The 26,600-nt window shown below is 38.5% G+C and overlaps 1 protein-coding gene across 4 annotated transcripts in view; it reads left to right on the top strand.

Annotated features, from left to right (window-relative positions):
• The window catches only part of KIAA1328 (KIAA1328 ortholog), a 171,144-nt gene that overhangs the window by 128,447 nt on the left and 16,097 nt on the right, over positions 1-26,600 (top strand). For all 4 annotated transcript variants that reach the window (XM_027671050.1, XM_027671051.1, XM_027671052.1 and 1 more), the window contains 2 exons: positions 7,607-7,791; positions 13,425-13,533. In XM_027671050.1, the coding sequence (XP_027526851.1) occupies positions 7,607-7,791; positions 13,425-13,533 (294 nt within the window). The remainder of the gene's footprint in view (positions 1-7,606; positions 7,792-13,424; positions 13,534-26,600) is intronic.

The following is a 26,600-nucleotide window of genomic DNA, read 5'->3' as shown; positions in this document are numbered from 1 at the left end:
AGGGTGCTCCCACGTTGGTTTCAGTGGTAATGGTTCCTGTTTAGAGAAATCAGATTCAAGGACAGCAGCCTCAGAAGAACAGACAATACAAAAACTCTGTTTATGTGTATTATGCACTTCAATGCATTTATGGAACACTTTCCCTGCAACATTCAGGGCCCAGAAAGTCCCCTCAGGATCCTTAGGGGTATGTGTGTTTGCCCACGTTAGTGGCTATTAATTTTCACTGCTATTAGTGAAAAAAGTTTGAAACTTTACATTTCTTCATTTGCTCACTTAGAAGCCAGGAGTGATAATTTACCCTTGCTGGTATCCTGAGTATTGAAAGTTAGCACCTATCAAGTGTTACTCTGTCCATGAACAGAAGCAACTGTCTTTAACTGTTCTGATCCTCCAAAACTGCAAATTTTACTGTGCATATATATTCTCTTCATAATACCTGCACACAAGAGTGTAATCTTAAATATCTGTTGCTCTAATTAGGAATTTCTTCAAAGTATCTTATTAGTAGGGCATACTGGAAACCCTGTGAGTATCTACTTTTCAATTCTTATTGTGTCCCTCCTGTGCTGTATTGTCACTTATCCTTAGCAAATGATTGCTCCATGATGTGTCCATGATCAGAAAAAGGGCTTTTGCAATTGCTGCTCATTTACTGAAAGCTCCTGTTATCAACACCTATCAGCCTGTCTGGAAATTTCTGCAGAGGAGAGAATGCTTCTGTACTGATAGTGTGAGCAAAGGAAAACATGAGGTGGTTAACACCTGCACATCAGACTGATCTTGGCCACAACCTGTTTTGCAGTGCAGCCCATCTCCTGTGAAGCCTTTTGTTCTGGATGAGCCAAGTGGAGAAGAGATTGTTCTTCTTCTTCTGTGCTTTTATCACAACCAAATTGCAATCCAGTCTGGTGCATGATGGGTATCTTGTGAATGGGGCTGGCTTTCATCCAAACACTAGTGACGCTGGATAAGGCACTAAGGCATTCACTTTCCTGAAGAGCATGTGATTCTCCTTCTGAAGGAGAGAGTGATGCGGCTTGATGTACTGAAGAAGTTTAGATTTAGTTCAAAAACTTTGTCCTAAACAGGCTTTTGCATCATTCCTTGTGGTCCTTTCACTGGTGACAGCCAGGAAAGCTTTTCAGATATACAGACACTGTTTGGAAGGATTGTTTTTATACCTATGACTTGACATTTACATGACTTCCTTTTGTGAAGGCTGACAGCAGCGCTTGCTGGAACGACAGCTGCTCTGCTCTGCTCTATAAGAAAGGCCAAACACACAATCACAGCATTTTGCCCAACTAAAGCTTGGCCAGTCTGTTTCCTGTGGCCATTTCTCTGTGACTGTCTGAAAACCTTTCTGCCGGAATTTTCTTTGAATTCAGAAGAGAGAAAAGCAATCACAGCTCATTTCACTGTTTATTAGGACAACTCATACATGTGGGAAATGTGCTGGTAGCAAGTTGAAATGTAGTGAACTTAAAGCCAGAGGAAGGACAGGGCTTCAAAGGGAAGGCATGAATATAATTCTAGGTTAAATTTAGCTTAGTACTTGCTGCAAATGGACCTCTAACTGTGTATATTAAGTGAAGCCCTGACTTCATTGAAGATAAAGACAGTATTCTGATTGATTCAATGGGGCCAGGGTTTCACCTATGGCTGGTATGATCTAATAGGTCATTGCTAATTAAGAGCATATGTGGCCTCAATTCTTTCTGGTGGAATTAAATATCTGAGCACTAGTCACTGAGGGAGTGGGAAAGGAACTGGTCTCTGAAAGAGTGGTCTAGAGAAGCCATGCTATGGATTGCTGTACCCTGCTACAGCTTGAGTGAAATATGGAAAAGTTTTTACCATAGTTAGCACTATAACTCCTCCAAGATGAGAGAAAAATAAACCAAATGCAGTAAGTCTAAGAGAGACTGTTCAACAGGGAAAAAAAACCCAAAACAACAGAGAAACCTGACACAGCCATGGGCATTACTGGATTCGAGGGCATTGAGCCTGAAGGGTGCTGTAAGAGATGAAATCTGCATCACTCCCCAGCAATATATTGTCTGCATAATAACATGTAGATTGTAGGCAATCACTGTCTGTTTTCTGTGATGAAAAATCCTTTTATTATAAGCAGATTTGATAATATTTATGTTTCAGTTCCAGTACTCTCTTTCACTATTGTAGTGTTTCCCTACCTGTCCCTGCCCTTTTGCCTTTAGGAGATGGATGTGGTCCTGAAGACAGTTGATGTTCTTTAGCCTGGAGGAGAGAAGGCCCTGGGGAGACCTGATTGTGGCTTTTTATGCTTAAAGGGGTCTTTTAAGAAACTTTTTAACAGGGCCTATAATTTCTCAACTAAAAGGAAATATATAAATTAGATAAGATGAAGCAATTTTTCACCGTGAGAGTGGTGAAACACCGGTACAGGTTGTCCAGAGAGGTGGTGGATGCCCCAACCATGGAAACATTGAAGGTCTCTCTGAATGGGCTCTGAGCAACCTGTTCTAGTTAAAGATGTCCCTGCTCATTGCAGGGGAGTTGGACCAGGTGACTTTTAAAAGGTCCCTTCTAACCAAAACTGTTCTATGATTCTGTGATCTCAAAGCTTTAAATGAATATGCTCTCTAGAAAGGAAAGCAGCTGTTTCTTATTAACATGCACTGGATCCCAGCAGTGCCATTAACATGCTGATGCATCTAACTTAAGCCTCAAAATGCCAGGTTTCATAATTGGCCCATGAAATCTCACTCTAGGCTTGAATATGGTCTTCAAGGTCCGTATTAGAAAAGGATTTTTTTCCTGCTTCTTAAAGGGAGGAAGAAAGTGTTAATCTTAGATTTTTTTTTTCCCTATCACTGTTTCAATTAGATAGGCTTTAGATTTTTAAGAATGTGTTTTTAAGGTTGTTGATCATCTGACGAGAGCAGATTGGTTTTGTGGCGAGGAACGGAAGGGTGATGACATTCAGAGATGAGAGATTGTCCTGAAGGTCACACTGTGCTTCTCCTCCTCACCTGCACCCCTCTTACTTCCCTTCCAGCTCTACCAAGCCATCCTGTTGATTTGTACCCCCTACATGAAGCAGTAGTGAGTAGACCAATCTCCCTCCTCTTTCCCATGGGCTGCTCTGCTGGCTCAGCCACTCTGACTGGTTTCTCCTCAGCTCAAGTTCAGAGAACTGAAAGAGTTGTGGTTGCTCAGTAGACCACTACCATTTGTTTTCCAATGCACTCATCCAAAGGCTAGAGTGCTTCTTTTCTCCCTGCAGATATTTTTCTGTTTGCCATGCAGACAACTGACTTCCCAAAGAGCCCCACTTTGGAGTGGGTGGTTTGCAAAAGTGTGGTTTGATAACTTGATGTGAACTGATCTAAATTTGGACACCTGCAGAAATTGCAGTGATACATTGACACCTTATCCTTTGTCCCACTGCTTGTAATGCTGCTGCTTTGTACCGAGCTGACTCTGGAAGCTGATCTGGCTGAAAACACTCCCAGCCAAAGTGGCAGGGGAGGAAGCAATTTTCAGCCTGTTTGTCAAACTGCATCTGAAATGGCAATTCAGGTTCCAGCTACAAAAACGTATTGCTTGGGTTGTCTACTTATCACCAGTTTTGCATCATTAAGTGTTATGCATTCTTGGCCCGATATAATTGCAGCAGATTGCACACATGAACTGTTAATTATTTTATTTTTAAAACAGAAATTACGGAACAGGAAAATAACATTCCAACATGTTTGCTTTTGGAGCTAACCTACCACGGCAATCTGTTAGTTTGATGATGGTTAAACTCGCAAGCCCTTGCCTCAGCAGAGTGCAGTAGGGTACCATTAAGGCAGCCATCTGTTGAACATACAGTACTGGAGGCATGAATTGCCTCGCATTTTGGGTTTCCGAGTAGGTAGTCTTGTTTCTCTGAATGCCACTGATCTGCACTGAAAAACGCGTGGAAAGATGAGAGTTCAGTGAGAGGTGAGCACCCAAAACTGGGATCGAAGACTGGGAACCAGTCAGAGGAGCGCTGGGCGTGGAGCACTGAAGAGACGGAATCTCGTGGGCGTGCACATGCTGATAGTAAATGGGACTCTGGCAAGAGCCTGAGCTGCTGGGGTTGCTTAGCAATTCAACAGATCTGCAAAACTCCATTTGCAGACCAAGGCTGCCATTATGTTGGATTGATTCATCAGGATCAGCAGCTAAAACAAGTTATATTCTATCAGAGTTTTCTTGCATTAGTTTAAAAATGAATTTAGTTGGCTCTAAGTGGACATTTATTTTAGTATCTTGAAGAACTGACTTTCCTCTATTAAAGTAGAATAATGTATCTATATGGTGCCCTAACTTGAGCAGTACATAAAGATTAGTAAATAAGACCCCATTAAAAATACTTATAATGTAAGTAACATGGGTCCCAATAGCCTTTCTAATGTCCATTAATGCTTATTCTGAGGATCAGAGCTCATTTTACTGAGCCATTTAGTCAAACCGTGTGATTATTTAGAAAGTTAATTCATGCATACTAAAATCTAGCTTAAGTAATGCAGAGGGTAGGAGGTAAAACTCTATGGAGACGATAGTCCTTTTTGTTATTTAATGATCAGCCATAATTAACTTGCAAATTTGAAATAATTAGAACAAATTAAAGGTATTTAACTTTGCCTCCCTAAAGAAAAATTCAAATTGCACCAAATGCAGCTTTAAATTATTCAAGTCTCAGAGGTCTGTGCTGGGTTTTTTTACAATGCCTTTTCTATGATGAGAATACCAATCTGCTTTTTGTCAGAAAGCATCCTATCAAGTAATTGTTCTTTGTGTCTAATAAATGACAGCTATTCTTCTTTGTAAAAGTATTTCAGTCTCTGAAGACTACATCAGCATTTCCATGGCATTTTAATTCAATAAAACAAAAGGTTAATGTTTTTCTACTTTTTAAGGAATGCAAATACTAGCAGTATTCAATGGGTCCTGAATGACATTTAAAATTTGCCATTCACACTCAGCAGGGATATCGCGATATGAGGTTTAGGCAAAGAGGAAAGAACGTTCCAAGGTGTGTTTCCCTTTGTTGGTGGTGTACTTCAACATTCATAATGAGGCAGCAATGCTGAGACTTGCTTCTTTTCTGGCGACACTACAACTCCTGCCTTGGTGTGTAGGTTAGGTAGGTTAATAAGGTCTTTACTTAAGACAGTCTTCTCTGTTGTGTAGTTTCAGGGAATAGCATGAAAATTTATTGGGTATTGTGGTGCCCTGCAGGAAGTCCTTCTGACCATGGAAGTGCTTTTGAGTGATACAAAGGATTGTTGGATTTGAAAATAGACAAGAACTTCTTTTTGTCTCTAAATCTCTCTAGATATAAATAACTGATTCCTTTGGACCATATGTTAAGTTTCAATTTCCAGGTTGCAATAGTCACATCATTCATTTTACTAATTATTCCACAGGTGAATGAGTAAATATGTTCTGAAACAGATTTTTCTCCCTTATGTTTTCTTTGTTTAATTGTGGTACGTAGTTGATTATTGCACTATCCCTTTCCCTTCTTGGTCTGCACACCTTTCAGATTAAGTGTCATTTTAAGACTTGACACTCTATCCTTACTTGAGCAAAACTTCAGTGTGAGCTATCTTATATTAAATACTAAACAATGAGGCTCTAACTAGTTGCTTATTGAGCTTATAAATGCAAATACATTTGCTTATGGTATTTACCATAAATTAGCTTCTCTAACTTCTTCATGGGGTCTGTTTCTGTTTGAATTCCCTCTGTCATTGCATTATTTAAAGCAGAACTCAGTATTCTAGAGGTAACTGCACCATGTAAAAGGTATTGCGGTATCATCTCCCTTATCTGCAAGCCAAAGGTCACTGTCTTCACATGAGGACTGTAGGTTGTAATTAAATGTGCTTTAAAAACTCGGGAAGCATCCAAATAATGACAACCTCACTGTTTTTAAGTGCTGTTAATCATCCAAGTCCAGGGAAATGGAATTTCAGGTCCTGTATTATCAGAGAAATCTGGTCAAGTATTAGACCTTTAAGCCTCTTTAAGCAGCTACCAGGATCTAAAACCACCTCTTGCTTTACTTGGGGTTGCAGGTATTAGTAGGTTAATAATTTCATATAATTCAAATAAGATACTAATTTAGTTCACTGTAAATTTAAAAAACACTTTGCAGTATTATTAGTGATCACATGGTTTGAAGCCCTAACGTAAACGGAGGTTATTCAGAGAAGTTATATCCAACACTTCAGCCAGTTATTATAGGTCATAAGCTATTATATACTGTTCTGCATTAATAATACAGGAGTAATACTAATTGTCCAACAGGCTCAGTGGGCCCTATTAAACAATGTCTTATACAGCACATTGATTTGAAACTTTTAATTTAGCTATCATTTTCTGATTTTCCCTCAGATCTACAATAACTTCAGTCCTGTAAGCTTTTAGGTAGAAGATTCATGTGATTCAACTCCACAAAGCTGTATCCCCAACTCAGTGACAGTCTTTGGATTGCCAGTGCAAAAGACACTTTTTTATGGTTTTAATTTCTTTTTATAATGGGGCTTTTTATGATGGGGACTGATGATGTGTACGTGTTGGGAATCCTCATTTAAACCAGTAGTTTAAACCAGAGAACAGAATTTGAAAGCAGTAGGTTGTCTTTACTGAGAGAAAGATGGGTCTCCATAGCCTCTTGTCTGCCCAGATTGTCTTGAGATTGCTGTGTCTGCAGAGACTGAAGTCATGCTTCCTCCCTGTCGCCAGATTTGCCTCCTGGCTCTATCCATGCAGTGCTTACAGTCTTGTGCTGAAGTTCATATAGAACTTTCTCTTTTCTTACTTCACTCAAAGTGCTGCACTTGCTGCACCAGATGCTCTCCCAACAGTTTGCTTGCATATTCTCTATCCTCCTTAAAAGTACCTCTGTTCATTCATCTCACCTCTTTGTCTCCCCTCCTCTCATCCATTTTCTTCTTGAATCAACTTGTCACCATCCCTGGAGGATTTTTAAAAATGTGTAGATGTGGCATTTAGGGACATGGTTTAATGGTGGCCTTGGCAGTGCTGCTTTATAGTTGAACTCGATGATCTCAAAGGTCTTTTCCAACACAAATGATTCCATGATTCTGTGATCTTCTTTCCTTTTGCAAACTACACTTTCAGATTTCTCTTCACGTAGTCTTCTCTGTTTCCCCTTGATTCTAGCAGAGTGAGCATTTTTTAAACTACTCTTTCTTGCATTTGTGGTCCATCGTGCTGGAGAAAGTACTTTGCATGTCTTCATCCCACTTGTTCTGTCCTAACCACTTGAGAAATCCGGGACCTAACATTTTAGGGAATGTGCCCAGTGCTACAAAACTGCAAATACAATTGTCAGAGTGCTGCTGGCTGCTGCTAACCAAAAACTTCTGATAAAGTGGGTTGGCTACTCTTCAAGCCTTAGGCATCCTGCTTTCAGAAATGATAAATGGATTCAGGAAGAGCTCAACCAGCAGCATGGTGTTTATGCTTCTGGAGAGTGAAAGTAGGGTAGAGGGCCGGGTGCACCGTTAGTGGGCTGAATGCATCATGCAATAGCTTGATCTTTCTTTCCTCCCAGTGTCCCGATGTTGAAACATGAAGATTATTTGCTGAGGACACCTCCAGTGAGCAAGAACTCCAGAACACCAGGGAGCAGTCGTGGGAGCACTTTGGGAAAGAAAATGGTTGGTTTTGGTGCAAACGTGGAAGATGGGCAAACCCTTCTGATGCAGACCAAGAAGGAAGGCACCAAGTCCAGGAAAGGTAAGGAGAAGCAATACTGCATTGCAGGGCCATGAGTGTGCTGGTGGCATTTAGAAGTTATGCATATGTGTGTTCAAGAGTATTATCAGTAAAATGCACAATTAAAGGGAGAGGATTGCAGGTTGTTCAAAACAACCTAAGAGAAGGTAACTACATTTAAAGCAATAAAAAACATTTTCAATAACAAGTGGTGATCTTGGCTGCTGTTCCTGGAGAAAAGATAAAAATAGCCCTTTAGTCTCAAAAAGCTGCTTCAACGATTTATTATTTTATTTCCCAAAAGTGCAGTGGGGTTTGCTCTTTAAATGTAATCCTCTTTGCGTTCTTTTCCTGCTCAAGTGATGACTTCTCCATCACAACCTGCTATTTTGCCACACAAGCGATATCTGTATTGCTAGAACCTATCCTGCCCTTAGCTTAGTACCTCCACTTAAGGAGCAGAGGAGCAAAGTCTTTCTTAGGAAGAGAAAAGGTTGGGAACAAAAGCTGCTTGGGTGTTTCACTGCTGAGCCTTGAACATAATCCTTGGTTCAATTATGAACCAGCTTTTTTTTTTATTTTAACTTGTCAGCCAATTTGCTGTATGTGTCAGCATAAAAATAAAGAAAATGGCAAAATGAGAAGAAATGTGGTGCAGTTCTCAAAGGAACAAATAACTTATGTTATTGGTTAAGACCGTACCAACATTAGAAAGCAGTCCCTGTGAAGAAACTTTCAAAAGGGTATCATCAGCCAGGACCCAAACAGTGGCTGAGGTTAATCTCTTCCAAGACACAGCTACAAAAGTTGGAAGCCTGTAAAGGGCTTGTGTCCAAAAAAATCAATTTCTAATTTGAAACAAAATCATTTTTGACTAACAGGGGTTCAGGACCCATTACTTTTGCTGTATAGTCTGCTGACATTTCACACTTTCTGTTGTGCACAATGAATCCTAATAGTCATTTTATAACATTGCTACACCAATCAATTTAAGCCAGAGAAAGCCGTTACAATTCTGCAAAGTTTCAGGGGCAATTTTCACTGATGGTTTTCTTTTATGTTTTTTTTTTTAGCTATCTTTTTTTTTCCTTCTCTTTTCCCCTTCCTTCTGCCCCCCTCCTTCTCAGTACTGCAGTGATGAAATTGAGATTTTTCACAGCTGGATGATGGGTTTTGTTCCTTGGATGGGGATAGTCCCAAAAACGTAATTTATTTGCCACAGATTCAGGGGGAAAAAAAAAAATCAACCTGGCCTCTTCTTCATTTATTCATTTCATTTTGTAGTACTTAAGGGAAGTTACAAGCTACATCTGGCTATTGCACATAGCAACTGAGCTGCACCTATGCTGATTTAGTGATTGTAGCGGTCAGCATGATCTCTGAGGATGGCGGGTATCTTTTGCATACACTTACTGGGTTTGCTAGCTTTGAAGATCTAGAGCTGTGTGGCAAAATTTGACTTATAAATATTGGCACTTGCTGTGATACGAGATAAAGTTCAGAGGAATGCTTTCAAGCTGTGGAACAACCTCAGGTCTATTACTGATTTGAATGGTTGTTTATCACAAGGCAAATTACCTGGCACTAATCACTGAAGTTGAAATGTTCTGTATTTTAGTACCTTTTTAACTGGCTTCCTTCTGTTATATGATTTGGACTCCTTTAGCAAGCATACACACACACACACTTGTAAATTGTTTTTTTCCGTATTTGGGGATCATCATGACCCAGTGTCAAGATTTTTAATTCTAGCTAGCCTGGACTCTGTCCTTGCTTTTGCTGGATATTCCCATCTGCTGCTGACCTGGGATTTCTGCTTCAATGCACTGTGGGAAAGGGGAATGAAGTAAACAAGGTGACATCTTGAGGCATGAAAGTTAGTGTTATTTAGTCACATACCTTAAGGTGGCCTTTTAGTCAGAACACAGCAGTGCTGGATACTGTATACAGAAACACGTTCAATTGAAAATTTCGTGATAGTTGTTAGATGTTGACCTGTTGACCTATTTTTCTCATGCCTTGATCGGTCTGGTCTGTTTGAATTACATGTTCTTCAAGATGATGACTCTCTCCAAGAACACCTTAGTGCAGTGCCAGTGCTGATGTGGGACTTTGGGCTCACTATATTATCTTGCTATACCACTGGGAATGGTGACTGTATCAAGGGAATGGTGCAACTCATGGTAATGTCCCTCCAGAGCAACATAGGCACTTGCATCAGGTGTAAAATTATTAATTGTGAAACTGTTCCCATCCTGGAATGGTGGAAGGCTTTTCTGCCCACAAGACTGCTCACTTACTGTGAGTATACTGAGTTTGGAAAGGGTGATTTCCTAACAAACCCACTTTTCCTTTCTCCCTGAAGATGTTTAGTATGGGGAGAGGAGCATTGTTAACCTGGCCCCATCACCTCATGGAGTGGAAAGGGTCACTTCCGCTCTTTTTTTAGGGTAGAAACTTACTGGATCAACTTAAGCAATCAGTTTTTATTCCCTCACTGTTGCTTTTTGTCTCCTATTTCAGTTTGGTCCTTAATTTTTATTCCCGTGCTTTAGCAGGTGTTTGTGTCTTGCAGTCAAACTTTTTTAGTTTTACCAGCAAAACTTTAAGCAGTCGAAGCAATCCTGAAGTCTTAGATCCTTTAAGCAGTAAATTGTTTTTATTGGTGTCACCACTAGCTATGTCAAAGTGTACTAAAATCTAACAACTTGTCTGGTTAAAAAGCACTGGAGTACAGAAATGTGTGCTTCCCTTCCTTTCTGCTTTGGAAAATTTTTCTTTGGGGCTGGGAAACTTAAACTAGATTCTACCCATTACACTCTGCAATATTGGGCACTTTTCTATGTTTCTGCTTGAAGTATTCCTCTTTACCCCTTTCCTGAAATACCTCTGAATTGAAACAAAAGAAAGAACTATTTTTCCCTTTGTGTCTATGTTGGATGTAATGTATGCTTGGTGTTGTATAGCATGCACAGCTTTCCTTTCCATATGTAAAAGAAAGAGCCAGAGAAGGAAAATTATTTTAGCTCATTTTAGCCCTGTACTTTTCCAGGGGCTGATTTTTCTGTATAATGTTTATTTTTTCAGTAGTTTTTCTAATGTAGCTTCTTAGGGATTCAGGATCTGGCACTTCTTCCCTTGAGGGAAGACTCTTCCCTACAATCGAATAGAGCAATTAGTTAATATTAGCGAAGTGCTTTGAAGATGTGAAGTACTATATAAATGTTAAGTCTTATGAATATTACTATTATTCAAGTCATAAAGATTTCTTTTATGATTATCAACCTAGATTTCCCTTTGCTTACTTTCATCCCATTGCTGCTTGAACCAACCTCAGCCATATTTCTTCATTCTTAGTGTTTACACTTCCAAAATATAGACTGCTATATTTCCCCAGTTTAGTGATGTTTTAGTTGTCTGTTTCTCAAGCAGAAATATACAACTATTTGAGTTGTCTCAAATGATTTTTTAATCTGCTTTAAATCAGTCTTGTACGAAGTTAGCCAAATTGAAAATAGTATTCTTAACATTACCATTTAGAAGACATCTATAATTGCTTTGGGGGTAGCTTGCCTTGCAAGCTTATATCTAGTTTGTTTTTTACTATTATTTGCTACTCCAGGTTCTTTCCATTGGTGTCAGATTATCACACCATGTAAGAGCTTTTTCTTTTTTCCAAGGGTAAATGTGTCTATTCTTTTTCCCTGGTTCTTGCTCCTTTAGATCATCTGCAATGTCTCCAGTCTCATACCGTCTTCCAACACCTGCAAATCTAATTAATTTGCTGTCATTTGTATCACCCCAGTTCTCTATGACTTTTCATAAATAATTACCAGTCACTTCATAAATTCATTAACTAATTCCCTTTAGCCCTGAAATATATATCCTTCAGACTAAAGACTTTGTATCTTTTTTTTTTTCCCCTGATAGTTTTTTTTCATCAGCTTTATATAGGCAGGTATTATACATCAACAGGGTCTTCATTATCTTCTACTTGCCAATTTTCTTTTCCTTTATTTTTTCTCATAGTATATTTTAAAATTATTAGTAGCTTGGACATTTTTGGGATCATTATTGATTTAATCATCTTTGTATATTCACTTGTTTTTTGGCGTTTCTTTTCACTCAATCGACTTGCATGCTTTTATCAAGATGTATTTTTAAACTTTTTTTGTTTAGATATGCACTTATTTGGGATTTCTTGCTACCCTTGTTTTTTCTCTGTGCAGCTTAACAGCCTCAGTATATTCCTGCTTAGTTTCTTTTCTTGTTTTCTGTTTCTAGCCCTGGTAATATTTTCAAACTCGGGTCTTTGAACAGTCCCCCTGAGTCTGTGTTGGCCACTTCTGAGTCCATATATTTTCTTTTTTGCAGAAATACATCTAGTTTGCTATGAATGTAGTATGTTGACAGTGTGCCAGCCTTTTCTTATATTAGGAATTGAATATATTCTCCCATGTTCACCAGGTTTTTATTACTTTAGTATTAGTTTCTTAAAATCCAGCTGCCTCATTCTGCTGTCATGTGAAATGATTTCTAAATATCTCTTATTCGATCATAAAACCAAAAGTCTAAGCAAGAGCCTTCCAGTCTTTACATGCATACCCACTCTTCTCATCATGGATTGGCACACTATCAAGTTACCAGGGACACACAATCAGCATATATCCCCATGATATTTCCAGGAGTTCCTTCGCTGATAATTAACTCTTTGTTAGGCGAGATTTTTTTCACTGCATGGTACTGAAGCACAATGCATTATAGCAGAGTGATAAGAACCCATTTTTATTAGCCTCCCTAAAGGGCACCTTAAAACATAGGGGTTTACTAAATTTTGTATATTTGTATAAATCTTAAATCAGTGTAGTATTTTAAATAAACTTAATCCCTTGGACATCTGTAAATTTTGCGCTGACGCTGGAATTACAGCCTTGTTGCTTCATGTTTCAGCATGGATGATAGATAATGTTGCTGTTCGCAGAGCTGAGAAATATTTAGTCATGACAGAATTACATAAAGAGCTAAACACTGGTTTGACTTTAATTTTTGCTGATGCTTGCGGTTTTTCCTATACTAACTGTTTAGTTAAATGATGTTGGTTGCACAGAACTAATTAGGCTAGATAAAAAAGCCCAAACCCACAGGCTTTTGTGTAGTAGATCATATTACTCCTAATTTTCATATTGCCTTTACCTCTATGCTATTTGTGTAACTAAATCCTATCTATTTGGAGAGGAGAAGAAAGAATGGAGTATCAGTTCTATTTTATTGAAAGCAAAATACTGTTATATTTACACTTGGAGAAATAATATCTTATAGCACGTTTTGGGAGCTGCATCTGTGAAACAAGCCGAATCCTGTGGATGACTGTAAGAAATGATAATAATGCAAGTCTGTCAAACTTTGGGCAGTAAGATGGAGGCTGTAGTGTGTGTTTTACTGTACAGATTTGATGCTAGCTGGTCCTGAAATGGATGCTGTGCACAGTAGTGTCCACTGATGAGTTTTCTGATTGCCATTTCTCTATATATGTCTGGCACTCCAAAAGGTTTCAACTTTTAGTCCCAGTGTTCTGTAATAATGCAGAATCGTGAGACATCTGTCCCAAAATTAATAGCCTCTGATGTCTGGCTTGTCTTCCCTTCATTCCACAGGGACAACTTCAGGACCTAGGAAGGATGCAGGCACATCTCCTGGGTTGATGGGCAGCAGCAAAGCGCTTTCAACCACAGCCATATCACCGATCCAGCATGACACTTCACGGTAAGCTGTAGGGTAATCTCTGGTTTAAGATTCTGCAAACACAACCATCAAATTCTCCTAGATGCAGGGAAGTGGCTGAATTTCTATGATGTTTCATGTTCGCGCTAGCTGGATGATATAAACTAAAACCTGCCATATCCTTTTGACATTTATAGTAAGCCTTAAGTTGCTTTTTAGAATAAGAAAAGCAGGAATATGCCAAGTTCTAACATTTTAATTTTACTTAGATTTTGAACAGAAAGTATTTTATGTTGCAAGTCCTGACACATTAAATGCCTTTGTAAATAATTTGTATGGACACTGTTAACCCTGTTAGGTTTTACATCCACGTGAAGATTTTAATCCCTCTGTATTTGCCTGCCTCTTCCCCCAACCCCATATTTTATCAAATGGCATTTCTTTTAAAACGTTTTGTATGAGAGTTATTTTATGTTTAATGACAAGCAACAAAATCACATTAAGTCAGCAATTCCTGATTATATTATATATCTGCACTAAATGCACTGGAAAAGCAGCATTATAGCTTCTGCTCCAATGAAAAAACTGAAAGCAGCATTGTTGTTACGCTTACGAGTCTGAAAACAACTTGCCTTCTTTAGGCAGGATTACATCTCTAGTGGTAAATGCCTAGAAGAACAGCACACAATCCCTGCTTTTCTTTGTCATATCCCATGTTTTCTCATAATAAAATCTTCAGTTAATCAACAAAATAAATGCAGATTGAAATATGGATTTGCAGTATTTTACACCACTACTAGTTAGGTAACTGTGAGGTGGCATAACAAGAATGTGCAGCCGTTCATAAGAAGAGTTAAATATTTCTTGGAGGATGAGAGGGCTAGAGTCAGATTTAATCTTCTCTTGGCCCAGTGGACTAGGAAAATGTATGCTTGATATCATCCCTGTATTCTTGGCAGCAGCTGGCAGTTTATTTCTATCTTCCAAGGGAACTTGCGATATATAATAGGTGAAAAACCACTATCAATATTGACAAAATTGTACTTCCTTGCTATGGAAACACTTTTTTTTTTCTTCTGATGGGAGAGTTGATAATTCTGGGAGGACTTAAAAACTGAGCTAGATTAGGCTCTGTTTCCCACAAGTAGCTGTATGTTTAAACTAACAGAAACCACAAGATTGCCTAAGCATTTCTCTTAAAAGGAAGGGTTACCTTTGCAAGCCAGTCATAGCATATAAAGTGTGTGTAAAGATAGTGCTTGATGCTGTCTAATAGTCCTAAGTTGAGATTCCATTCAAGCACTGAGAAGTAGATATAATTATTCACATCATATGACAACTGCTCAGAAAAAGGAATTTTATTCAAGAGGATTGATGATCTATTCTTTTCCACAGAGGGGAGTAAAATATTTGTTGAAATATGCTGTTAGAAATCATACCAGGTAAAGTGATCAGTAAAAGGAGTCTGATTAGCTGTCATCCTTGAAGGATTATTTTACCAGTTGATGACAAATTTTGAAAAATCCTGTATTTCTGGAGTGCTTTCTCACTTGCTTTCCCTCCATTGGTGCTGTAGCTATAATTGACCATAAGCAGCCATGTTGTGCTTTCCCTTACTCATGGCCTTCTCTAATTGAAAGTGGTAAATGGACAAGTATTTCTGGGGAAACCTAAAGCTGATTCTGTCCTTCATCAAAAAACCTGCTTGGGCAGCAGGTCAGTCTCAATTTATCACGGAATGGTTATAAGCTTAGACTGCAGGTTTAACTAACTAAATTAATCAATATTGAGAGTTATTGCTGCTATTGTGCCACTAAAGTTAGGGTTTGTCAGCATGTTCATTATGATCTGTGATTTGGGGGAGTTAACAGCTTAACCACAACAGTTGGCATGGATCTGAAACTTGAAACACAAAGCTCTAGCCTAAGAGCAAATTTATTTATTCAGCAGTACATGTAAACCTAATTACTTTTGACTATTTAAATTTATAGGACTAGATTCAACTCGTGTTTGTGCCAGCTTTAACTAGCTCAAACCCTGGCACCAGGCAGCAGCAGCAATGGAAAGCCTGCCAGGGAGAAGGTGTTGGAAAGCGACATAAGCTCCCTGGCAGTGTGAGGCATCAGGGTGCTAGCACAGCTTCTGGGAAGGGCTGGCTGGATAAGCAGGCATGGCAGGTAGAAGATGTGTTGGCGTGATAGCCATGTGTTGGCAGTGCTCAACTGGAGGCTTCAGTGTGTTACAGCTACCTCCTGCTTGAGGAAGAACTGCTGCAGTCCTACATTCTTCTCTGTCTCGGGATGAATCATGTCTGGAGCAAGAAATAAGCGTCCCTAGAAGGTAAATGTGAACCTTGAGAGCCCTAGTGCTAGACCTGTAGAAGGACCAGACTTGAAAAATTAATGTGCACAAGGTGATTTCAGTGATATCTCTGGAAGAAAAAAGAAACCCAACCTTTCTTTATGTGGCATCCAGAAATAGGCTAATAGTGAATTTGCTTGCCCATCACGCTTCTATGCCTGCCTGTCACTGCCTTCCCTAATAGAGCCAAGCTGAAAGTTTGGCTACCCAGTGTTCTTAAACCAAGTGTCTACACCTGCATGAAACCCTTAGAATTATGTTCACAGCAGGTCTGGAAAGCTTTTCTACTCCATGTGCTTATTTATCTAGACCAAAAAAATCACCGGCGAGGTTAGGGCTGGGCAAATTTGGAAGAGTAAGTTTGTTCCTTACCCCTAAAGCATAATTATTCTGATTGTCTTAAACATTTCCTTTTTGGTGACCAGGGGCATCTTTCTCATAACTGGTGTTTGCCTGAAGAAAGACTCTGTATTTTTGCTTTTGAGCTGGAGGGACAGTGGAAAGGGGAAGCAGTGGCATATCGATGCTTTCATTTACTCATTAAGAAGTTTTTACATAAACTAGATCTTACCTTAGCCATAATCAGGTACTGATTTCAGCAAAACAAGTGTTGTGTTGCACACAGAAGAGAAACCGCTCTAAATTAAAGTATTCAGCTATTTTTGAAAAAAAAAAAAAAAAAAGAAAATTACAAATGGTACATTCTGAAAGACCATTTAATTTGATTACAGCCCTGTTGCAATTGTCAGGCTCTCCCCACGCAGAAACCATTGTAGTGTTGAGTTTGGCACAATAAGTCCTATAATACTGCGGATAATCAAGCACTTAAAAAGACACAGGCAAAGGTTGTTCTGCTCACCATGGAAACAGATAATTCTCCTGTAGCATTTTTCACTTTGGACATCAAAGAAGTGAGTTTAAGAACAGTTAGGTAAATTAAGGGATTGAGTGATAGTCTGGGATTTCAGCATTAAGCATGTGTTTTCTTGTTGCAGTTTCAAATCAAAGCTTTAATGCTTGCTGAATGCATTGTCTTTGAGTGAAGTTTCTTTTAGCCATTAAAATAAGTGATTTAGAAGTTCTTGCAATACAAATGGTATATTTGAGCTGTATTATTATCTGTTAGACTACAGTGGCCTGTTGGAGTTTTTATAAACAGATTGTATTGTGTAAATTTGTGTTTAGGGACATTTTAAAAACAAAACTATTTACCCAGTTGCCCAGCACATCTCAGGTGAATGTGTATTCAGGGACTTTTAAGCAAATTAATATCTGATGTAAAATATAATGTGCAGAGTTGTATACTTAATAATGCACACTGGAATAGTCTAGAGTAGATCTGTTATGCTGAGTGTTAGGAAATATGACAGTGATGAGATTTAAGCTTTTGCCTTACTTAGGTGGTAGTTGCTTTTCAGATCTGTGCATATTGGATGCTTAAATATGGATATCGACTTAAGACGATCTATGAGGTTCCTTCTGCTGTAGACTCCAAGCAAGCACTGACAAAGAAATAGAATTATTTTTTCCCCCTTAGGATCAGACGCCGTACAAGATTCAAAGGGAGCAGGAAAATTTAATTCCAGATTTAACTTAGGAACATTTAAAGAGATTAAAAGTGTGTTTGGAGTGGGGTGGTGAGTTAGTTTCTGAACCTGGTAGGAGACACAAGTTTTGCCTACTCCCCGAGAAAGCCAGCAGCACAAAAAGTCCAATGTAGTTCCATATGCAAGTGATAAAACCAGACATTGGCAAATTAATCTCTCTTATTCACCATGTAGGTTGTTAATTGTTCTCTCTGCTGGCTGTCGATATAATGTGAAATTTTCATTCCCCATTCAAGATGGAAAAAGTTGTGGCTGAAAATGTTAACATTTGCATTTTTATTTGTTGATTTATTTAAAGGACAGCCTCTCTTACAGCAATCCATCACTCAGTGACACCCCAAATATGAATAATGTATTGTAGACTTGCGGTTACAATGTGTAATAAGTGCCAGAGACAGTAGAAGAATGTTAACTATGTTGCAAATGTAATATTTATCGACTCATAGTTTATTGCTTTCGAGGTTCAATAATACTGACCATAGGACATTAATATCACTTATCTTGATTTTAGTTGGGCACCTCTGTATGTAGAAATAACCCATCTATCTCATACTTACAAAATAAATGTGAATTTTACAGCGCTTTGTAAGAAGTACATTGTAGGTTTCTTGGCTTAATGCTCATAGTTCTCCTTTCCTGCCTTCTCATTTAGTTATGTCTTGACACTGATCCCACTCCAATTGCCTGACCTAGCTGGTGAACACCTCAGCACTCTCCTAGAGGCTGCATTTTGATCTTGTGCCTTAGATAGGATTTGGACCAGGTCTCTCTTCCTGTTAAAGACCAGTATGACAAGAGGCTGGTTAGGTAGTTTTCCAGTGCTTTTGTCTGAAAAGACAATGGCTGAGAGGCTAAAACAGACAGAACTCTTTTTTAAGAAAGACACACATAGCAAATCTAAATCATCTCTCTTTGAGGATCACGGATATCAGAAATAGAAGTGTTTAATTAGGCCAACATTTGTTATAGACATGGCATTTATTTACAGAGAAATTTTTGCTCAATGAATAGAAATATGTTAGAGCAACTTGGGAAGATTGGTATTTAAAATTCAGTGGTTTTGAGAACTAAAATTTTATTGATAACCTGCATAAGGAAAGAATTTGCAATAAGGCTATGCTAACGTAGCAAATCCTTCAGTAGTAATTATTCTTGTCTTCAGTAGTTGCTCCAGAGTTCTGCTTTGGAAACTGATACCGACTGGGCAAACACTACTCCTTATCTACCCTGTTCGGTTACAACCACTAAAAGCTTTGAAGTCTCAGGGGTGAAATGCAGATGTGAACCCAGGGCTGGGATCTAAACCAAATTTAACAATGGGAGCTTTCAAGCCTGTGTTGAAATCAGATTTCACCTGTGAAGCCTGGCTCTTGGGAAACTTGGAATTGGGTTCAGCCATGAAAATGATAAGCCTTGATTATATTTTGTGTTGTAGACATCAAGTAAATTTTGAAGTGACATTCTGTATTTACATCTGAGGTTATCAAATTTAACACATCATTGGCTTCTTTCCTTACTGTGTGTAACAGGAACACCTATTTGTGTCAAAGCAGCCTACCTAATAAATAGCTGCTTTGCAGTAACAGTTTTGGTGTGTCCATTGCTGACAAAGAAAATCATATTGGGAAATTCTGATTTGCAGTGCAAAAGGATTAATGTTAATTGCCAACTGTTGGCTGTAATTGTCACCCTCATTAAAATGCAGAATTATGTATTTCTTAGTTATAAATAACCCTTCTAATTGTACTTGATGTATGCCAGTTTAATCAAAAAGTACACTTGCAAACAAGCAGATATTTGCATTAATCTAGCACTGGATCTTTGAGTTTTTTTGATCGTCTTTTATTCCAAACTTTGACTAGTTGGGGGAGGTCTATTACAGCTACATATCCTTTACACATTTTTTTTTTCAGCTCTGTGGATCTGACAGGGTTTTGTATTAAAATGAGGGAAAATGTCTTCTGGGAATGTTCAGTGAAACAGAAAACGTGTCAGTTTTGAAGTAGTTGGCAAGGTTTCCATCATTCAGTGGTATGACAATAACTTGATTGTAGTTTGAAAGTAATAGTAAGCAAAAGAAAATAGAGTACAAATCATATTATGAAACAGACTTTACATAATTTTCATTGTTATCTTAATTACCTTTTTTTACAATTTTTTCTCCATGTGCATTTGTATGTTCTTAAATACTATGTTAAATCTTAAGTGAATGGATGTGATTTCTGTTTGCATTTGTAATCACAGCTATGAAAACTTAGCCTCAAACTTAGCCTCAAAATATTTTCAGGTTCCTTCTGCTCCTTGCTCTACTCCTGTGTCAAAAAAAATGATTTGACTGTGGTTTTTTTTTACTCCACTGATACCTTGAGTGCTCTGCATTTTACTTTTAAACATTTTCTTAGAATTACTGTGATGGCAATTTCTACAAAGCTTGGCAAGTCTTGGTTTCTGTCTTCATGGTTCTCTAAGCAGCTCTTCTGTTCCTAGGATGGTGGTAATTTCTGTTCTTCTCTTTCAGAGGCATTTCCTCTTGGTTTTTTGGAGAGGTTTTTTTTTGAGGTGGGAGGAATTGGTGAATAATACATGCAGGACAATTGCATCGTACTTTAAGAAGGCTTTATCCCTAAAGATGCTTTGCTATATTTCCACCACATTGCTTATGTGTTAATAAACTGCCCTTTTCTTCTCTCCTTCACCTGCCTGGGCTTTTCAGGCTCTTTAGGGCAGGATCTTGCCATGGTACATCTCCGTGGTCGGTTGGTCCCTGTAATAAAGATGATTAACTGTGATGATGGTATAGTTAGGGTGGAATTCATCTTGCTTATCTTGAGACAACTGAGCTAGTTACCCTTAGCTCCTTTTATGGTCAATGAATTATTTTAGAATCGGCTAACTATCCTTTTGGTGATACCTGTCATCCTGTGACCTGTAAAATAATCCTGGAGGAATGTGCACTGATACCTTATCCCTCTTGTAGCTGAATATGTGGAACTTAAAATAAATATTTTGCCATTTGTATTTTCATTATGGATTGGAGGCAAATGCAGGGTTAACCTATGTGCTGCATGGTCAGTGCTCTGATTATTAATATACCTTTATTGCTCACATTATAAATCAAAGGGCTTAGATATCAAAGATATAAAGCCCCCACTCTGGGAGAGGGAGTGTATATGCATGATTGTGAACATACAGCATCTTCCTCAGTAGCATGTGAGCTTGTGATGTGATAAAGTGTTTAATAAAAATCGTGGTGATGGAAGTTTGACTGCTTGGGGGAGTCCTTTTTAGAAGTGTCACGGCCTGGTGGTGCCCTGTAACTCGAATACAGGTGACCATGGTACTGCAGTGTTTCTGAGGTTTGAGCAGGGCCTCAATCCAGTCGTGTCCCATTTCTGCCAGATAAACATACTGTGCACCAGGAGATGGTCTCAGCAGGCAGACATAGCTCTATATTCTCAGTTATTTCCAGCTGATGAGTTGCCTACTTAAAAAATAAATTTGTGCCTCTCTTGTCACTTAAGGACAGTAACCAGTACTTTATACTGCCCTATTTGCCCTGTTTCCAGTTTTTAATGCACTTTTTTAACCCTTTGTGATTTTCCAGTTCTCTGCTTCAATAAGGACACCCAGCTTTTGTTCGTGCTACCATGAATAGCATGGTATCAGCAGCAAATGTCTCTTCCTTATTTGTCCTTTCTCTAGGCCACTTATGAATGCATTAAAGAGTTGAGACCCTAACAGATTTCTGTGATGCTCCACTGGTGACCTCTCTGGCCATTTTATAGCAGACTAATTTTAATGTTTTCTCTTAATTTCCTGAGTTTTAACCAGTTATCTATCCATTAATGGATTTTTCTCTTTATTATGACAACTTTTAAATCTTTGGTAATAGATTTGCTGGAGGCATTTTGGAACTCCAGATAGACTACTCAAACTGTGTTTTCTTTTTCAGATGCAAAATAATCTTATGAATCTTGTAAAGGTCCCTAGTGATTGAAGACTTAATATGAAGTCTCTGCTAATATGTCAAGTTTGTTGTTTCTTTATTATAATTTCTGTCAATCTGCTTGTTCTAAACATTAGACATCTTCATTTGTAGGTTTCTGCGTCTTTCCAGATTGCTTAAAAAGAACCCTGCTTTTGCCCCAGAACTGAAGCAGTTTTAGGCAATTAGTTACACGCTACAGTTAATAGTTCAGCTATTTCATACCTGAGCTCCTTCAGAAGTTTGAGCGAGTACCAGCTGATCCCAGCAATTTATTATTGTTCATTCATCTGGATTTGTTCTGTAATTTGTTTGCACGACATTTCAACTTCGAAAGGTCTTCCACCATGTCTTCTGTAGCTTCAGAAACTTCGTAAGTTCCTGCTTCGTGAATATATGTTCAGCTCACTGAGCTTTTCCGCTGTGGCCTTATCATGCTTACCTGCTCCTTTATAACTTTATTTCCTCTTGGCTTTAACAGATACTTAGACTTCCTATTTTTTGATCTACTTAAAAGTGGGATTTGTTATTAGACCTTATGCTTTCAGCAGGATAACCCTTATCTTTGACTGGAACGTTTTGTTGGCTTTGATTTTGGGGGATTTTTTTTAGTTGTGGGTTTGCTTTTTTGTGTTTTTATGTGTTTGGGTTTTTTGTTTGGTTTTTCCTCCCTTGTTGATCTGTCAGTTTGTTCTTTCCATTTTCTTTATTTTTACCTGACTGGGCAAAACAGTTTACTGTTCCACTTAAACTGGTATGACTCCATTTCATCCTTCTGAAATGTTTCTCCATAGGTTGAATCTTCATTTTCAGAGCCCTAGTATGATAGTTATTTTTAACAAGCTTTCTTATTTTTATATTGTTTCCACTTGTGAAGTGAAAGGTTGCTGTAGCAAATTTTTGGTCAACAGTAACGTACTGTATTGGTTGTCACATCTGGGCAGTGCAGTGGACTACTCCTGATGTGTGAGAGATTTTGTGGAAGGAACAGCACAACAGACAAGGACTCTTCAGCTTGGAAAAGAGGTGGCTAAGTTTAGGATACTATTAGAAGTTCATGAAATCAAACGTGACTTGCAGAAAATAAGTATGGGACAATTCTTTATTGTCTTGTCTACTGGAGAAACTGGTGGCCATCAAACAGAATTGTGGGGTGGCACATTCAGAGCATGTAGCATGGAGATAAGAGACCAGAAGTCCAGTGAGCTCATATCCTGACCTGTTATCATTATTGTGTTCTTAATTCCACATACTCTGAGACTGACATTGTAGTTTTCTCTAACTTCCACAGCTCTTTAGTTGAAGTCTTCCTTAATATATGGATTACAATGATGACTTTTAAATAACAGTCTATTTTTAAATAACTATCATCTCTTAACATCCTTGTTGAGACATATCTGATTGGGAAAAACCCAGCATCTGGGTTTGCATCTCATTCTTACAGTGTTACATATCTGTCATTAGTCAGATAGGACATAATAACAGAAGATTTGGGCCCTGATTTTTTCGTGGGTAAGGTAATGAAAGAACCAAGGTAGCTTCCACATTTGGGTAGGGAAAGTCATGGTAGTGTTTCAGTGTAAAGAATATTGAACTTTGAACTATTTGAACTAAATGTGCTTTTATTTTTTAGGCTTCTCAGCATTACTTTGGGAAACCCTGAATGGTGTAACATACCTTCTAGCTTTCTAATGCAGACTTGAAGGAAACAGAGTTGGTGGTGTAGTCTCTGGTTACAGATCTTTGTTCAAGCTGGGTGCACTCATTTTTACTCTAGGTGTGACTTTTTTCTCTTCCTAGGCCACTTTTCCTTTTCAAAAACACATACTATTGATCATTGTTAGGTTTGGCTTTGTGATGGGCCGTGGCTAGAGCACTAAAGATAGCTCTTCAACATTTAGATAACCTTAAAGGAAAACAGTATTTTGGTGAGTTTTTTCACCATTTATTTAATTGTAGATACTGCTTATATTTAAAATTTAAATTTCTCAATGCAATGTTCTTCTAGCTCCCAGGTAATTTGGGGCCATGTATGTTAATTTTGTTCTGTTCTGTGTTGTTTATGGGATGGTGCTTAGTTTATGGCCCTCTAGGGGGGTGGGGGAATGTTATTTCTTATAGTCTGAATGTGTTGGGAGGGAAGTAATTTTGAAACATGATGGAAAACTAAACCTTTTACTGAAAATAATATTGTATCTTTTTTCTGCCCTGTACTAACTTAGCTCTGTCGGTTTAATAGCGGTGCCTTAAGTGTTGTTTTTCACCTTTGGTTCTTTCCACTCCTGAGTTTCAAAGTATTTTGCTTTGTTACATACTGCTGGAGAACATAGTGAAATGATCTAGTTGAAGATGTCCCTGCTTATTGCAAAGAGTTGTACTGGATGACCTTTAAAGGCCCTTCTGACCCAAACTATTCTGTGATTCTGTGAAAAAAATTGCTGTTACAGTTCTTTTTTTTGTCCCTCTAAAAAACAACCAAAGACATTCTAGAGTACTAATATATAATTTATGTATTTAACAGCTTTTAAAAGATATTCTCAAAGCCTCTAATGCCATTGTACTTTTAACTTTCGTTTTTGCTTCATCTGCGTTGAATCATCTTTAACTACTTAAAACAGAAATTGGGTTTATTGAAACATTTCAGTTCTGATTATTTTTTAATAAAGATGAAGAAGGCTAACCTAATGAAATCACTGGAATGAAATGAGAAAAATTTAAAAAAAATTAATAAGCTAAAAACTTGAAGTTTTTATTAAGTCACATTTGGCTGTATGTTTCTCTGTGTGTACTGTCTTGGATCAGTAGGATGAGAAACATGTCTTGTAAAGAATGACCTTTGCACTGTTAGGCTGACTTTTTCTGTTACATTTCCAGAAGGGTTACTGGAAACGCATTACCAGTAGTTCTTACATGAGATAACTTCTGTGCCTGTGATCACGAAATTGTGGTTTGAGATGAGCAGTAGGACTGAATTCTGATTTTTGAATTTTTTTTCCCCCCATAGTTCAAACCTGTAAATATATTTTGTAGAGTACGTGTATGTCCTTCAGTCTGTTGGGTATCTGTGAGACATCATAATATACGAGCAGCTTTATGATTTATGAGTTTGCAGACTTTTTCATAGTCTTAGAAATAAAATGCCTCGTGCTTCATGCAGATTATCTGTTAATTCCCTGTGGCACTGTGTTGGTGTATCTGTAGTATGAAGGGTGCTGTCTGTAACTGGCTTTGCAAGACTCCAAGTCTGATGTGGCACAGTCTTGTAAGTGTTTGTGCCCCTGTCCCAAGTTCTGCGTAGAATTTTTCAAGCTCCTCTCTTGTTCCAATGACCTTGTCTTTGCTGAGGAGCCTATGTTCTTCCAGCACTGCCTTTTCTTTTTACTGTAACAGGTGAAGCAATTCCTAGAAGGACTTTAACAGGGCTCCAGCTGCTGCTCATCCCAGCTTCTGCTTGACTCTGTTAATTGCTCTGTGCATCCCTGTTCTTATCCATATGCTTGGAATTTTGAACGTGTATATCTGCCTCGTTTGTAGGCAACAAACCGACCTCATAAGAGAGTTGTCCTCTCCCTCTCCCTCCCCTTTCCTTGCCAAGTTCAAATCTCTTTCAATCTTTTTCATATCTCCTAATGGCCTCTCAGCATCTAGATTTCCAGGCATGAAAGAAAAGTGTGTTTTCTTAACTCAGCTTGCACTGACAGCTAAGTACGACTGTGAAGAGCATCTTAAGGGACGTCCAGATCACTGGAATGTACAGGCCTATTGTAATTATCTGTACATTTTTTTTGCTTTCTCTCCTTCTGTTTTGTTATGAACTTTTTAGCAGCAGACCGTTTCTAGCAGTGCACAAACCGTAACATCACATGACATTGACTTTACTCAAACCAGAAGATTTTTGTGCCAAGGTTGTAACATTGTATCATTACTTCATTGTATCTGTGTGAAAATTTTAATTTCACGCCCTGTGGACTTCACTGTCTCTGTGCACTCTGATCGTGTTGTTGCATAGAAGGGTAAGTCCCTGGGTCACATTCATTTTGTAGTGTATTTTTTTGGGGTGTTTTTTTGTTGGTGGTTTTTTTGGTTATTTTTCGTTGGTGTTTTTTTTTTTTTTTTAAGTTCTGTTTCTTTTGAGAGATCTTGCTGAAAAGTTAGCTCAGGATTTCTGCCAGGAAAATATTTGCAAGCTGAAATACTAAAACTATTTTTACTAAGATTTTTACAGCATGGCTATGACCATTTTATTAAAAAGGAAAAGCTTGTATGGGGTTTTGGGCTACACTATGATAAATTTGTATATGAATAGATGCAAGTGATTTGGTGAAGTATGTGGGAAAGGGAGGGAAAACCCTTGTTTAAATATATCAATAATCCAATTATCCAATAATCCTGGTTTTAATGAGTTGCAAACCTTTCTGGCCAGAAGTCCTTGCTCTATGTTTGGATTGGTTTATGGAGATTCCTGGTTTGCAGGCATTGGTATTTTAAGCTTCCCTGCTTGTACCATGCTTGTATTGCGGGGGAGGTCAGTGTCCAGTCCTTGATAGTCTGTCCTTGCTCTTTTGCCTGTGTTGATGAAGAACACTACTTCACTACAAAGTCACAGAGTAGCTGAGGTTGGAAGGCACCCTGCAAGTCCCTGTTTGGAGCAGTCAAATCTGGCATGTGCTGGTGCCTGCACTTGTTTCTCCCCAAGTTCAGGACCTGAAGTTTCCTGTTGTTGCATGTTGTGAGATTCTTGTGGGCCCATTTCTCCTGCCTGCTGAGGTCCCTCTCTGCACACTTTCTGGCCTCTCTCAGTCTAAGATATATTCTGAAGAATATGGGACTGGGAGACTTTCTTGAGCTGTTCAATGCCCTGCCTTATTTTGTAGCCTATTAATGACCTTATGTAGTTTCTAACAGAATCATGACTGTCTGCAGGTGTGTGGTTATCGAAAAGTAATCCTGCAGCGGCCGAGATCATCTTTGCTAGTTACTGCTGGGAATGAACAAACTAAAATTTCACTTCCCTGCCCATCTGTTCAGCAGCTGAAAGTAGGTAATTTATCTCAGTGGGACACCTACCACCTGTGTAAAGTTTTTGAAAGAGGTTGTTAGCGTGCAATGACTGCAGCCAAGGGACACCAGGCCTGAGCGCCTCACAGTCCGAGCCC

The sequence above is a fragment of the Neopelma chrysocephalum genome, unplaced genomic scaffold, assembly GCF_003984885.1.
Source record: "Neopelma chrysocephalum unplaced genomic scaffold, ASM398488v2 Primary Assembly neopelma1_97027, whole genome shotgun sequence".
Taxonomy (NCBI): Eukaryota; Metazoa; Chordata; class Aves; order Passeriformes; family Pipridae; genus Neopelma; species Neopelma chrysocephalum.
The sequence above is the reverse complement of the archived record's forward strand: the minus strand, read 5'-3'. Positions and strand labels throughout refer to the sequence as shown.